This window comes from Camelus bactrianus, chromosome 32 (genome assembly GCF_048773025.1).
Source record: "Camelus bactrianus isolate YW-2024 breed Bactrian camel chromosome 32, ASM4877302v1, whole genome shotgun sequence".
Taxonomy (NCBI): domain Eukaryota; kingdom Metazoa; phylum Chordata; class Mammalia; order Artiodactyla; family Camelidae; genus Camelus; species Camelus bactrianus.
In genome coordinates, this window is record NC_133570.1 from 596,982 (window position 1) to 612,495 (window position 15,514).

At 55.5% G+C, this 15,514-nt stretch overlaps 1 protein-coding gene across 1 annotated transcript in view; it reads left to right on the forward strand.

Moving 5' to 3' along the window:
* GALNT9 (polypeptide N-acetylgalactosaminyltransferase 9) overlaps positions 1-15,514 on the forward strand; it is a 74,696-nt gene that overhangs the window by 15,718 nt on the left and 43,464 nt on the right. Inside the window, exon 2 of the mRNA XM_074356095.1 lies at positions 15,269-15,449. Coding sequence (XP_074212196.1) covers positions 15,269-15,449 — 181 coding nt within the window. The remainder of the gene's footprint in view (positions 1-15,268; positions 15,450-15,514) is intronic.

The window sequence follows — 15,514 nt, forward strand, 5'->3', positions numbered from 1 at the left end:
CTCAGGAAGGAGCTCGAGGGCAGCACCCACAGTGCCAGCTCTGTCTCCTTCAGGTTGGGGGCTTGCGGTGGCCCATTCACTCATGCATTCATTCAGTCACGCATCCATCCATCCATCCATCCATCCACAAGCACTGCCCGAGCACCTACTATGCACTAGGTTCTCGGGCTTCAGCACGAGCAAGTGCCCCAGACTCTCCACCCCCTGGGGACCCAAGTGTGGGCTCCGAGGTCTCCTGCCTGTGGCCCCAGAACTGGGTTGGCCCAGGGCACCAGCCCTTCCTGGGAGATTCTGCACTCAGGAAGGAGCCCAGAACTGAGCCTGCCAGAGCCAGGGGCATCCACCACCAGAGGCTGCAGTGGGCGTCCGGGTCCGGCCACCCGGACCCTCTTGGGCAGCGTCACTTAAGCCAGGTGGCCACTGAGGTGACAGGACACCCAAATGCCCCTCATACCCCCTCCCTAGCCACAATCAGGCCCAGACCTGGGGCAAGCTGGCACTCACTCCTGCCAGGAACCGGCTGGGGGATCTCCACGGCCCCATGTGCGTCACAGAGTGAGAGAGCCAGGACATCCGTTTTGCCAGATGCTCCCCGTCATTCCTTATCTCCCAGGCTTTGGCCCCATAAATATGCATATTAGTTGAACACAAGTGTTATGTCGGAAGATTTATCAAATCTGGTATTAGCCTCAGTGAGGATATATTTTACAGGTATTGTCGTGTTTTACGAAATATTCATGGCTCCTGAGTTTCGGAAGGGCAGGCTGCCTTCCCACTATTGACAATATGTTATGGGTTTAAGTCCCCGGGGAATCTTAAAAGACCCGTCTGTAATGAAATTAGCCGTTGTGTTTGGCGAGAGGGGATGGAACTGAAGCTGGGAGGGACATTATCTACAAAGGCAAACCAGGGGCTGTCACCTTTATCTCCGCTTTGTAATCATCAAAATTAATAGTCAGGCACGTTAAATTGGCCTAAATTCTCAAAGGGTGCAGAGAGAGAGAGAAGCCAGAGCCAGCAGGATGTTCTGTTCTCTGCCGCGGCCACCGTCCCCCACCCCCACTCCCTACACTCCACCAAGTCGCCCGCCAAGGTCGCTGGCACGGGAAGGACACTGCCTGGAGCCCGGGGGTGGGTGACGGCGGCTGGCTCTCCTGCAAACCATCCGGTCCTGCTCACTGGGCTTCATCCGGAGAGGAGGCTGATGGCCTCTTTGATCGGAGGGCAGAACTGAGAGGACCCACTGTCCGGCAGCTCCCGTCCGAAGCTTCTGTCCTATTCTGTCCTGGTGTGTTTGCTCCGTGCCGGTCATTGTCGGGAAGCATGAATCTGTGGCCTGGCTGGAGGCCTGGATGGACAGCATCTGTGTCTGCTCCTTGGGGCTCGGTAGAGCCCCTCCCACCCCCTTCAAGATCTGAGCCCCACATGGGGTCCATCTGGCCCTCTGCCCTCCTCTCCTCTGAGCCCTCAAGTCTGCAGGTCAGAGCGTCCTCTGGGGACGAAGCGAGCCCCGGACTCACACGTCTCCCGGGTCCCCATCGTTCTTCACGTCCGTCCTGTCAGCTGCTTTCTGCTTTTTCACAATTGATGTTGTTTCTGTTGTTTTAAATCTAACATCCTTAGCGGTTTCACAGGGGCCTGTCTCTCCTGCAGACAGAGTCCCCTCCTCTGGGCCGCCGGTGGCCGTGTGTCCCCAGGGGTGTCCTGACACCGGAGCCGTACCCTACAGGCCCGCCCAGCCTCCCCACTTCCCTAAGGCATCTTCACTCTGCCTCTTCCTCTCAGATTATCTTGTGACCGGCAGCCTCTCCATTGGGGCTGTTTCCTCTCTCGGAATATTGGCTTAAGTCACTGTGACAGATGGAAATCAGTGACTCAAAGAGAAACTGGGAGCTTGAAAGCCACACTTCCTTCCAAGTTGAAAAATCGCAGCCACCCACACACCCCAGGTTTCTGTGCGGGAAGGAGTGGGTTGGCCAAGTGTGAAATGACTGCTGCGGGAGAGGGGGTTTGAGGGGGCTCCTTGGGAGCTGACAGCTCTGTCTGTGTCCCTGGGCGGCTCTCTGCCTGGGATGGCCAGCCAGGTCCTTCTTGGGCGGGGGCTGCGTGCTGGGGAAGGCCACCTGGCCCTTATTGTTACAGTGTCCTCTCATTCCTAACGCTTACCCGCTTGCTTCTCTGGGTGGAGAATTCGGAGTCCTGACAAAGCCCGACTAAAATGACCTCACTGCGTTGTGATTTGTTTTTCCCACGGAACGTGAAATCCAGGGGGCTGGTAGATGTCCTCAAGAGCCCAATTTCATCTGAATTCCTATTGTGTGACGTTAAACCTCATGGTCACACAATGGCTGCCCCAGCCCCAAGCATTGAGCCCTCATTCTCACTAGGAGAAAGGGGGAAGGACTGTAGATAAAAGGGGAAAAATTTCCCCCCCAAGCCCCACGTATACCAGTTGAGTCTGTGCCTCTCAGATACATTTCCCAGAAATTCCACCTGGCAAATTCCACTTAAACCTTGTTGACAGATCTCGGTCACACGTCATTCTAGCTGCAAGGTCAGCCCCTCACAGCGCTGGAGGCCAGAAGCCTAAAATCAAAGTGTCCGCTGGTTGATTCCTCCTGGAGGCACTGAGGGAGAATCTGTTCCAGGCCTCTTTCCAGCTTCTAGTGGCTCCTGGCCATTCTTGGTGCTCCCTAGCTTGTGGGTGCCTCACTCCAATCTCTGTCTCCATGGTCATGCAGCCTTTCCTGTATGTGTTCCTCTGAGCCCTCTCTAAATTTTAAGGACCCTTGTTGGATTCAAGACCCACCCTAATCCAGGATGATCTCATCTCAAAGTCCTTGATTTAGTTACAGCTGCAAAGTCGCTGTTTCCAAATAAGGCCACATTCACAAGTTCCTGAATAATGCTTTGGGGGCCACCACTCAACCCACCACCCCTCCATCCATCTAAACCAGGGCACAACCTCTCAATCTCCCGTAGGGAGGGCCTGCGAAAGGAAGGGGCGGGGCCCTCGGCTGCCCTGCGGAGAAGCAGACCTATGCGGCCAGATTGCCGGGTGGGTTCCCAAGGAGCTGGAGGACCATCCACATAAAACCTACTTGGGTGGGCTTCAGAGAGGACCACGTGCGGTAAACAATGCCAGCGGCCCCGAGGCGGTGCCTCTGAGACTTGGTCCCCGCCGCCAGCTCCCGTGGCTCCCCCATGTCAGCTGCTCCTCTGCTGTGTCCAGACTTGCATGAGCCGCTGCTGGGGGCCAGCGCCCCAAGGGTCCTGAGGCATGGTGGGGGCAGTGGCTGTGCCTCAGCCATGCCTTTCCAAGCTCCCGGTGGGTACCCTCTGCACCAACCTCGTCGCAGGCAAGGGTGAGCGAGTCCCCTATGCCCACCCTGCAGAGTGGATCCACGTGCGTGGGGAGCCTGGGCATGCAGGTTCCTGAGTCCCCCAGACACGCTCATCAGCCAGCCCCAGCCAGGGCCCAGGGGCCTGTGCCTTCTCTGGCTGCCCTGAGGTTCTGGGGGCCAGACTCCTGAAGAATCCCCTGGTCCAGGGCTTACCTCCAGAGCACCTGCACTCCAGGAGCCAGGGTACCAGGGACAGCTTCACTCCTGGGCTCCAGGCCCGGCCCTGCCGCCACCCAGCTCACGCGGCTTCTCGACAGACGCTTTCCGCCCCTCAGACCCCTGCATCTGACAAGTCTGCGCTCCTGCCACCCCTGGGGCACCGCAGTTCACGTGGGCTGACTGCAGACGAAAAGGTTTGACTGCCCAGCCCAGGGCGACTGAGAAGGGCTGGTGAGAGCACACCGTGCCCAAGACCCCAGTCCTGCCGGGCATGTCTCTGGCAACACTGTCCTTGGTCCCCTGACCCATCCTGGGGCCGTCAGGACCCAGGACAGAGGAGCGAGGGAGGAAGGACCCGGACCTAAGTTAGAGCCACTCGGCCTACTGTGTTAATTTCCCGGGCGCCGTGACAACGCACCGCTGCTGGGCGGCTTGACACAGCACAGATTTATTCTCTCACAGGTCAGGAGCCCAAAATGGGTTTCCCTGGGCTAAAGTCAGAGTGTGGGCAGGGCTGAGCTCTCCGAGGGCTCCTGGTGGGATCCTTCCTGCCTCTTCCAGCTTCCCGGGGCCCCAGGCACTCCTCCTTCCTCCTTCGCAGCTGGCCGAGTCCCTCCACTCTGCCGCCACGTAACACGCCCCCTCTCTGTCTGTGTCAAGTCTCCCCAGCCGTCTCTGTCCAGGGATCTTTGTGATGGCGTTTAGTCCTGGATACTGGGTCCTGGGTCCTGGTCCATCTCAGGGTTCTTGACTTAATCTCACCCGCACAGTCTCACGTACGTTTAAGGCACCACATCCACTGGTTCTGGGGAACAGAACCTGGTGTCCTTGGGAAGCATTTCTTAGCCTGTCACCCCTGTCCTGGCCAGCTGACAGATGTAGACCCTCTTTGTTAACCTGATGTGACTTATTTCCCCAGATATGAATGAGTTGTTGATATTTATAGACGAGAATCTGTGTTGCGTTCTCTTGAAAGTCTAGAAGATCCGGCATCTTTGGACCCGTTAGATCTGGAGCGGGGGCCCCTCAGGTGGAGCACGTGTGCTCGCCGCCCCAGTCCCCACCATTCCCTACTGCCCCACAGCACAGGCCGGGAGACGGTCCCTGTTTATGGTGAACTTCCATCGTCGCTTTTCTCAGGGCACATCAAGAGAACGCATCTGGGAAACGTGGTCCAAGCGACTCACCGCAGCTCCCGAGTCCCCCCCCTGCCCCGACGTCCTGCCCCCCAGCCCTGAATCGGTCTCTGCATGTGAACAGTGCCTCACACCCGCTCCCCGAGGTAGCGGCCCCTCGCTGTGATGTCTCCAAATTATCTCTTGTGGTTAGAAAAGTGCACTCCCTCAGGGCACAGGGCAGGAGCCTCAGGTGACTGTTCCGTGAAAGCATGACAGCTTGGGGTTGTGACCTCTTCCCACTACAGTGGTGATGGATGTGAGGGGGAGGGGCCCTGTGTTCACCCCGACTCTCAAACAGAAACTGCTTTTCCTCTGGAAAGTCAAATCATTGCCTCTGAGACCAACAGTGTTTCACCAGAGGTGTCATCCCCGAGCCAGAGAACCAGAGCAGAGGATGTCCTGGAAGACGTGCCCCCGTGAGCACTCCACTGTCAGACGCACGGTGGGACTTCGGATAGGAAAGGGCCCTCAAGTTGTGTCTGCCTCCTCGGAGCCTTTCTTTCCACCCGGACCTGGACAACTTGCTTCCTACAGCCCAGGACCCTCCTCTGCCCCCTCCACCTGGAGTCCCAGACACCCGGGCCACTGGGAGAGCCACCCACCCACCAGGCCCCGGTGCCGGGCCTCAGGCCCTGTTCTGCCTTGGCCAGCCCAGCTCCTGTCTATCTACCTGGGCGTGGATGGAGTGCGCATGAGTGGGTCACCCACCTGGGCTGGGCTGGAGCACACCTGAGTGGGCAGCCTCCCTTTGTGTAGACAAAGATGGCCCTCAAACCCTTGCTCTTGGCGCTCAAGGTATCACAGAAGGGGGTGGTCCCTCCTGGTTATTAATCCACTTGGGACACATGCACACTGTTGGCCAGTCAGGTATCTGATTGGAACCCTGCGGTGGAGAGGGCAGGCCACGTGGGTGACGGCCACATCATGTGTGAGGAGGCTGGTTCTTGAAAGAACTAGAGAGGGTCTGCGCAAGTGGGAGGCGGGAGGTGGGTGAGACGGAGGTATGAGGCCATCCGTGTCCACGGGCCGTCTTGTCCCCAGGGAGCTCTCGTCCTCTCCCACCTGGACACCACTGCCAGATCATCAGCCTCAGCACGGCCCCTCCAAGGCCCCTCCACCCCTGCGCCTGCCCCTTCAGGGGGTCCCGTTTCCTGCAGGCTCAAAGCAAGAGCCTCTGGAGGTTCCAGGAAACCGTATCTGACCCCCCCAGGCCCCCGCCAAAATGCGGAGTCAGCTGCCCTGCATCACTCCCCGTGAGCGTGGCTGGCCTCAGCACACTGTCCCGTGATCGCCTGTTTATGTACCGTCTCCTGCCTGGACCGCGAGCCCCTTGAGGGCCCTGGGTACCGACCCCCAGCACCCGGCCCGACTCTGGGCATTTGAGACACTTTGTACATTTTTGATGCGTGGATGAAGGAATAAATGGTACAGCCACAGGAGGAGACTTCATGTTTGCAGGCATAAAAAGCAATGTTCATGCAGAATCCTTAGTGACATAAGAAAATGCTTAAGATGCAGTGATACGAACAGAGCGCAGGCTTGTATATACATTATGTGTGTTTACTGAATTCAGTTGGAACTGTTACAGGGAATCTTATAAAAGTAACACAGAGCACTAACATATGGATCCTGGTTTCCCTGTGGACAGGGATCCTGGGCGGCCCCTTGTGTGGGTTTCCAGAATGTTCTGCAATAAGTATTCATGACCTTTTCTTTTTTTTTTTTAAAACATTTTCTATTGAGTTATAGTCTTTTTACAATGTTGTATCAAATTTACGACCTTTTCAATCGGAAGAAATGCACTTTCTAATTAGAAAAGTAAAAGCAAATATTGCTGGCAACAGAAGACAGAACTAAACCTTCTGGAAAGAGCCACAAAAACACTTTACCCTTGACCCAGTGGTGCAGCTTCTGAAATAAGGGGGCAATGCTGAATGTGTAAAATGAATAAATAACTCAATGCACAAGTGCACAGGAACTGTTAGGGCGGTGTTCAACTATTGCGGTGGTTTGAAAGATGAATATTAGTTATAATCACTGTCGGGTCACACATAACAGTGTCGACTGAAATGAAACGTGCCACCTAAAAGTTGAGAGTTACGTCTTATTCGGCGGGCTCCCTGAGGACTCGAGCCCGGGAGGCGGCCTCTCAGACACTCTAAGAGGCTGTTCCAAAGTGGCAAGAGAGGAGCCAGGAGATACGAGTTTCTGCAACAAAACCCGGTAGTTGGGACATCAAAAGATGACTGTTAACTGAAGAAAACCAGACGGCTCAAGGTAAGGAACTGAGCGCTTTTCTATGGATGGGAAGGTGCAAAGGTCTGGGCTCACTGAAATCACTCCTGTGATCTGCACCTCAGCTGTCCGGGGCCAGTGTCCTGTGCTTTCCCATCCTGAGTCCCCTCAGGGGGCACCGCCGGGGGTGGCAGCAGAGGCCGGGCTGCCTGCTGGTCTCCACCCTGAGTTCCCTCTGCTCACTGTGGGGGGCAGTGGCGGCTGATGACTTGATGGCCACAGCGTCCTGTGTTCACTGATATGGCAGGCGACATTTCCCGTCCACAACAGCAGAGGAGACTCTGACAGTAACTTTAAGTGGGAGCGAGGAGCAGGACGCAGACGTGCACAGCTGGTGCCCTCCTGCCCCTCCCCAAGGGCAATGCGGAAGTGGGGAGCCGGCGGCTCTGGGGAGCCCGGGAAGCCTTGGTCGTCCCGGGGTTTCCGCTGGGCTGGAGAAGCTTCCGGAACGCCAGCTGGTAGCTTACTTTTTGAGAGAGACGTGAGGACTGATAAGGGGTTCTGCAGATCCCCCAACCGGGGCTTGTGTTCTGTCTGGAGGCTGGGACACGGCCACACTCGTTACCTGTGGTCACCTGGTGGGTCCTCATGCCGTGCTGACCGCATTGTTCACGCCACCGTCCCTGCCTGTAAGCCCGACTGGGAGGGGCGAGGGCTGGGGACGGCGTGCCCCTTGGACAGGGGGAGCCCCTTGCCTGCCTGGAGGGGAGCCAGGAGCCCTGTAGACCAGCAGGTGCCCAGGAGAGCCCGGAGCCCTCCGTCCGCGTGGGCAAAGTTGGGTGTACTTGGAGAGTCAGGCGCATCCCGTGAAAATACTCATTACGAGGGTGCGTCCCTCCTGCCCGGGTCGGAGGGCAGCACCTTCCTTTCGTGAGGTGGTGTAACAGTAATCATAGTCGTGATCAGTGTCCTTGACGTCGAAATGAAAAGCTGGCGACCTGCGTGGGTCCCCGCTAAGATGCTTCTTCGAGAGGCTCTGGTCTAGGGCACGTGGTTAAGAGGCTGGGCTCGCCGCTCCCTGGCTCTGCAGGCACGGTGAGCCTCAGCGGTCTTCTCTGTGAAGTGGGGTGATGAGGGCGCCCGGCGTAGAAGGGGACCGTGGGGTGTAAAGGCGCAGAGCGTGGGCAGCGCTGAGCGCGGGGCCCGGGCAAACGAGCGCTGTGACCTCCAGCCCAGACCGGCGTGAGCAGCCTGGCTTTTGTGTGTTTGGCTGGCTAGCTGGATTGTCAGGAGAGCTGTCCGACAAAAGTTTCAAAGGCTGAGCTAATGACTGCAAACTTCCCATCGTTCTCAAAATCACATCTTATTCAAGGATAAAATGACAAGCTTTCAGCACCCTCTCCTGGAGGAGGAAGTGGAGGACGTCAAGCAGGAAAAACAGCCCCTCTGCTCTCGCTGGGGAAGCCCGGGTGCCATGCCGGTCAACCTGACCACAGGCTGAGTGCCCATCGGGTGTGAGGGACGGTCCACCTCCGCACGTCCAGTTCTCGGAATCCGCTGGCCGCAGGCCACGTCCCAGCGCACCGGTCCCTGTGCCACTCTAACAAAGCACCACACACCGGCTGGCTGAAGCTGCAGACGTGTGTCCTGTCACGGGTCGGGAGAAATCTGAAGTCAAGGCGTGGACGGGGCTGGGCTCCCTCCAGGCGCCAGAGAGGCTCCTTCCTGCGTATTCCAGCTCCTGGTGGCTCCAGGTGGCTCCAGGTGTCCTTGGCTTGCGGGCTCATCACTCCCGTCTCCGACTCTGTTGTCACATGGCTGGCTGTCTTCTCTGTGGACGTCTGTGTCCCAGATTCCTTCTTCTTATAAAGGGCTCCAGTCACTGGTTGGAACCACCCCAACCCAGCACGACCTCACCTTAACTAGCAGCACCTGCAAAGATCCTGTTTCCAAACAAGGTCGCACCCAGAGGTCCCAAGGATCAGGGTGTGAGTGTAGCTTCTGGGCCACAGGTCAGCCCACCGCCGTCTGCAGAGCCTGGTCTCTCGCTTTTCCGGGGGCCCTCACATCGAGGAGTCCCAGGGAAGGGCAGGATGAGGGCATTTTGCCACTCCCGCCACCCCCAGCACCTGGTCCCGCCCAGTGCTGGGCGGCGCCGGGAGCTGGGAGATGTGCGGACAAGAGCCCAGTGCAGGTGTGGCCGCAGGAGGCCGTGGCAGGCTCCCCTGACCATCCCTTCTGTAATACGTGGGCCTCAGACCCTGCAGGAACGGACTGGGCCATCTTTAATCCTGACAACTTTCTTCTCTCTCCATTTGCCTTCATTTCCCGGGGGGACTCAGTCAATCCTGTCTCTTTAGAAGGAATTCTTTGCGAGACAAGATGTGAGCCAGCACTGGGAGACAAGGGAAGAGGGGAGCTGAGAGCTTCAGAAACCCTACAGGGAAGCACCGATGTGCGTGACTTTCCTTAAATGTGAGATCGGACCTGTGGGTTTGCAGTGGGAGGGGGAGCTGGTACAGATCTTTCCTGCTCCAGAGGCCCGCGGCAGGTGGCTCCGGCCCCTTCGTCCCCGCAGGGGTACTCCGGGGTGCCAGCCTCTCAGAGCTGCCGCAGCCTCCCCAGGGTCAGCCATTCCCGCAGGGCCAGATGACACCCAGTGGGGCCCAGAGATGCTGACCTAGGACCTTCCCCGTGCTCTCTGCAGCATCTCCCTACCCTCCTGGAGCCAGGGTCCACGCAACATTCCCATCCACAGCACACATCTGCACCTGTGAAAGGGTGAAAGGCTGTGAGTCCTGTTCCACGGCAGAGATCTCCTGGGTCCCCACTGAGCATCACATCCCCTGGGTCCTTCTTAAAGATGCCAGCTCCCCACCTACCCTGGACCTGCAGGATCGGACGTTTCTGGTGGGCCCATGCAGTGTGTGTCCTCCCGGGTTGCAGCTCAAGTTTGAGAGCCGCCATCTAAGGGCAGCTGTCCCTCCAGGGCCCAGGATGATGGCCTCATGGGGTTGGGTGCTGGCTCCTTGCCCCCCGCCTCTGTCGGGCTCAGTCACTCACCCTCCATGCACTCACCCAGCTCACGTCACTCCCGGCTCCGTGGCTGCTGGAACAGCCACAATGTGGAACACAGACAAGGCTCCTGCGCTCTCATTCCAGCAAGGGCCAGTGCCCAGCTGGCCCCACCAGCATGTCCACAGCGGCTGCTAAAATATCAAAGTGCAGTCCTCTCTCGATAGTCACAGATTCTGCATCTGTGAACCCACCTGCCCACTAAAATTTATTTATCACCCCAAAACCAACACTCGTGGTGCATTCGTGGTCACTTGTGGACACAGGCCCTGGCAAACGATGGCTTCAAGGAGCAAGGACGTGGAGGCCTCTGCGAGGCGGGGATCCTGGAGGCAGCGTCTCCTGGAATCTTGCACCCCAGGCACTCCCCTCGAGTCCCAGCCCTGCCGTGAGGGGTAGCTGCCACAGGAAACTGGACCCTATGCCACAAGGCAGGTCATTTGGAAGCCCGGAGCTCTCGGGAGGCAGCAGATCACAGCAGCGAAGTGCCTTCCCTTGGTGCTATAAACTGAAGTAAAACGCACAACCTGTAACTTGAGAGTTATGTTTTATTCAGTGGACTTCCTGAGGACTCGAGCCTGGGAGGCAGCATCTCAGACCCCCACCCAGGCAGGGGAGAAGCCAGGATGTACAGGAGTTCTTCTGTAACAAAGACCAGGCAGTTGGAACATCGAAAGATGACTGTTAAATAAAGAAAACCAGAAATCTCGAGTTAAGGAATTTAGTGCTTTTTTATGTGTGGGCTCATTGAAATCACTCCTGTGATCTGCACCTCAGCTCTCCAGGGCCAGTGCCCTGTGCTTTCCCATCCTCAGTCCACTCGGGGGCACCGTGGGGGTGGCTGCAGAGGCCGGGCTGCCTGCTTGTCTGCATCGTGAGTTCCCTCCGCTCACTCTCGGGGGTGGCGGCAGTGGCTGATGACTTGATGGCCGCGGGGTCCTTTGTTAGCTGACATGGCTGGCAGTATTTTTCATCGACAGGGCCATGTTGCCTGTGCACAGATGCTCATTCTGGTGCTTGCAAACGGTGTGACCTTGAGCACGTGACTTGACCTCCCTGTGCCTCAGTTAACTCATTTGCCAAGTGGGGTGAACTACAGCCCAGCCTCACAGGGGTGTTGCGGGGAAGGAGCGCGCTCATGTCTAAAGGATACGTGCTGCCTGACTGTTACTCTTGTCATCCTTATGTGTTCACCCTAAAAAGCCGTACAGAAACTCAAGATCCAAACCTAAAGCAAAACAAAATATGCATAACTGGGGAGAGACTAATACAGTATCGGAAAAAAGCAATCAATACTGCCCTGACATCTGAACATTTCCTCACTAAGCGCGAGGTTTAGTTAGCGGCAGAATTCCACGTTGGTCCTCATGGTCCCTCATCACTTGGCTCCACCGCGAATAATATTTATATAATCACAACGTATCAAATGTGCAGCCGTCTCTCCTTTTAGAATCCACCTGTGGTCAAATCTGTGAGAAGTTATGTGGGAGGCCCAGGGGGAGGCATGCTAATGTCTTGTCTTTGGTTGTTGTTTTTTTTTGCAATTTAACATTTAAATTATTTATTTTTATTGTAGTAAGAACACCAATCATGAGCTCTATCCTCAGCAAATTTTTAAGTGCACAGTACAGTATTACTAACCAGGCACAGTGTGGTGTGGCAGACCTCTAAGCTTACTCAGATACGTGAGCACATACATGTCTGAAACAAATATATGTGTGCAACTGAAACTTCGTACTCATTGAACAGCGGTTCCCAGGGGTATGCTAATTTTTCATCTAACCCAGTAGACAGTCCATGGACAGCAGCTAAAGGTGATGCTTCCAGAAATACAGCCTTAAGTGTTTTCATTTTCAGGTCACAAAGGTAGCGACCCAAATAACTAAAAATAATAACGTAGCTGAGAAAAACCAATGCAGGGAGGAGCAGGGCAGGGATGTAGGTGGCGGTGGTGAAAATGGACTGAACTCCTCATCTGTTATGCCAGGAAGTCAAGGGAAATTGTCTCAGGCTGACAAAGCAAGAACTAGACCCATAAAATTACTCTTGTCCGTGCAGTGGACCAAATGAGGACTAAAACTGGAAAAAAAGCATTTTCTTTGGAGAGTGGGGCTTGCAGAGGGGGAGAGCACAGGAAAGGTTAACTCTTCATTTTATAGCTCTCTGGATGTTTTGAATTTTTCAACATCCGCGTGTTTTAATTTTATAAGGGAAACACTGGTGCGAATGAGCCCCCCCACCCCCCGCCACCTGTGCTGTCAGGGCCTGGCTGCTGCAGGCGTCCCCCACCCTCCCGGGGCCCCTTCTCCTGGACGTTGGAGCTCACTCTGAGGCCCGGGCCCCCATCAGCAGTGAGACTCTCTCCAGGTCTGGAAGCACCTCTGCCTGCGGGAGACGTCTATTTACAGACTTAAAAAAAATGCAAGTACAGCACAGATGTTTAAAAATAGCCTGATTATATATACTTCTTGCAATATTAAAATAAGAAGTGGAAGTGATTTGTGTCATGTAATTTTCAATTTCACATCCAGTGGGTATCCTTCCATCCTGCATAAATGCCAACAGTACGTTTGCTGTTTAAGATGGAATATTCCAGAACACCCCCTCCCCCAGCTCTGGTGAGTAGAAGACCCCACCGGGCCTGTGGAGGAGGCGGGTCAGCCCCCTCAGTCCTGCCTTCGCTGGGAACCACTGAAAGATAAACCGAGGCATATTACAAATTTTAAGATTAAATTTGAACAAAAATTGATTGGAATATGGCCGTGCCAAACCGGAAGTGCTTGGGAGTGCTCCGCCCACAGGAGCTGGAGAAAGTAGAGACAGAGGAGGTGCAGAAGCAAAGCAAAGGGGATTGTTAACTGTCTTAAAGCCTGGCTGGCTGTGGGTGGTAGGCTGTGTGTGACTGGCTGTGTGGTTGGCTGTGTGTGATTGGCTGTGTGTGGTTGGCTGTGTGTGATTGGCTGTGTGGTTGGCTGCGTGTGATTGGCTGTGTGTGATTGGCTGTGTGTGGTTGGCTGTGTGTGGTTGGCTGTGTGTGATTGGCTGTGTGTGATTGGCTGTGTGGTTGGCTGCGTGTGATTGGCTGTGTGTGATTGGCTGTGTGTGATTGGCTGTGTGGTTGGTTGTGTGTGATTGGCTGTGTGGTTGGCTGTGTGTGATTGGCTGTGTGTGATTGGCTGTGTGGTTGGCTGTGTGTGATTGGCTGTGTGGTTGGCTGTGTGTGGTTGGCTGTGTGTGGTTGGCTGTGTGGTTGGCTGTGTGTGATTGGCTGTGTGTGATTGGCTGTGTGGTTGGCTGTGTGTGATTGGCTGTGTGGTTGGCTGTGTGTGGTTGGCTGTGTGTGATTGGCTGTGTGTGGTTGGCTGTGTGTGATTGGCTGTGTGGTTGGCTGTGTGTGATTGGCTGTGTGATTGGCTGTGTGTGATTGGCTGTGGGTGGTTGGCTGTGGGTGGTAGGCTGTGTGTGATTGGCTGTGTGGTTGGCTGTGTGTGATTGGCTGTGTGTGATTGGCTGTGTGTGATTGGCTGTGTGTGGTTGGCTGTGTGTGGTTGGCTGTGTGGTTGGCTGTGTGTGATTGGCTATGTGTGGTTGGCTGTGATTAGCTTTGTGTGATTGGGTTTCCACTTGGTAACCTTGAAGTGTTACAGGCTTAGGTTTGGGTCTGTTTGCATAGACACCATGCACTGGCCCCCTTCAGCCTAGTGGCCTGCTTGTTTAATTAATTTAGAAACCTAAGGAGGGGTGGGTATCACAAGAGAAGAGCCTGGTGCCGTGTGGAGCAGCACGTGACATCAGTGTTAGATATTTCCCAGCGTTTGCACTTCCAGTGGCCTGAGGTAGGACCAGAGACCTCTGCAGAACGGGAATGGGAGCTCATCCCAACTCCTCCCGGCTTAAACTTCTGCCCTCTGGCCCCCCCATCAAAGCTGAGATGCGCCAGAATTGTCCATCCCAGCGAGAGCAAGGGGTGTTGTCCTTGCCCGGTGGGCCCTGCTCTGGTCCCCAGTTCCCTCTGGGGATGACATCTCCTCTTCTGACGCAAGTGACCAAATAGAACATTCCAGAAGAACACTCCCCCGGCCTGGCCTTCCCAGGCACCCGCGTGTGCACATGCACCGGGGCCCCCCAGGAGGGCTCCTTTGCAGCCAGTGTCGCCCTCACCCCCGAGGTCGCCGCTCTCACCTCTCAAGATGGAGTTGTTCGTCTGCTCCTGAACTTCGGTGAATCAGACGTTTTCCTCTGTGTCTTTGGAGGCTTCTTGCTCAACAAGGTTTTTTTTGAGATTCATCCAGGTTGTGGCACATATGGCCGCTCTCTCCTTCTCATCCCAAAGGAGCACTCCGTAGAGTGGACCTACGGTTGTTCTGAATTCTCAAGACCAGCAATGTCAAGGGTTAGTGGGCAAGTGGGGCGGCTGCTTTGCACTTCTTAAGTTCTTTTACTTTTATTTTACACGGATATTTTAATCGAGGTGTAGTTGATTTACAATGTTGTGTTACTTTCTGGTGTACAGCATAGTGACTCCATTGTGTATATGAATATGTTCCTTTTTTATTTTATATTTTTTAAAATTAGTAGATTTGGGGGAGGAGGGTACAGCTCAGTGGTAGAGCACATGCTTAGCATAAGTGAAGTCCTGGGTTCAAGCCCCAGTATCTCCAGTAAAAAATAAATGAATAAATAAACCTAATTGCCTGCCCCTCCCCCCAAAAACTAAAAGTAGATTTTGCTTCTTAGAACAGTTTTGGGTTTACAGAAACATTGGGTGGAGAGCACAGAGAGTTCCCATTAGCCCGCTGCCCCCAAAGTTTCCCCCGTGATTGACACGCTGCATTAATACGAGGCATTCACTGGCGCGTCGTAATTGCTCAGAGTCCACAGTTGACTCGAGGGTTCACTCTTGCTGTTACACGTGCTCTGGTTTGGACAAATGACACGTACCCACCCTTGTGGAATCACACAGAGTCGTTTCACTGCCTAAAAATCCTGTGCTCTGCGTTCACCCTCCCCGCAAACCCTGGGCAAACGCTGATCTTTTGCTGTCTGCATAGCTTTGCCTTTCCTGCAAGTCCTGGAGCCGGAAGCCTGCGGCATGTGAGGAATTTGCTGAGTTTGCACCTAAAGAAAGGGGCTGTTAGGGAGAGGCTGGGAGGCTGGACAGGGAGGATGCAGTAGGCCCTGGCACCTGCCTGACGGCATTTTTCCTCCTTCCGCCAGGCCTCGCCAAGCCCATTGGTCTGATGGAGGGGCCAGGCGGCCTGGGCCAGGGTGGCATGGCGGCTACGCTGCATGAGGACAGCCAGGAGACGGAGAGGAAGTACGAGGAATTTGGGTACAACGCACAGCTCAGCGACCGCATCTCCCTGGACAGGACCATCCCCGACTACAGGCCCCAAAAGTGAGTACAGTCCCCCCCCCCCCCCGCCACAGGTACCTCCAGGCAGCCCGCCACGGGCTCCCGGG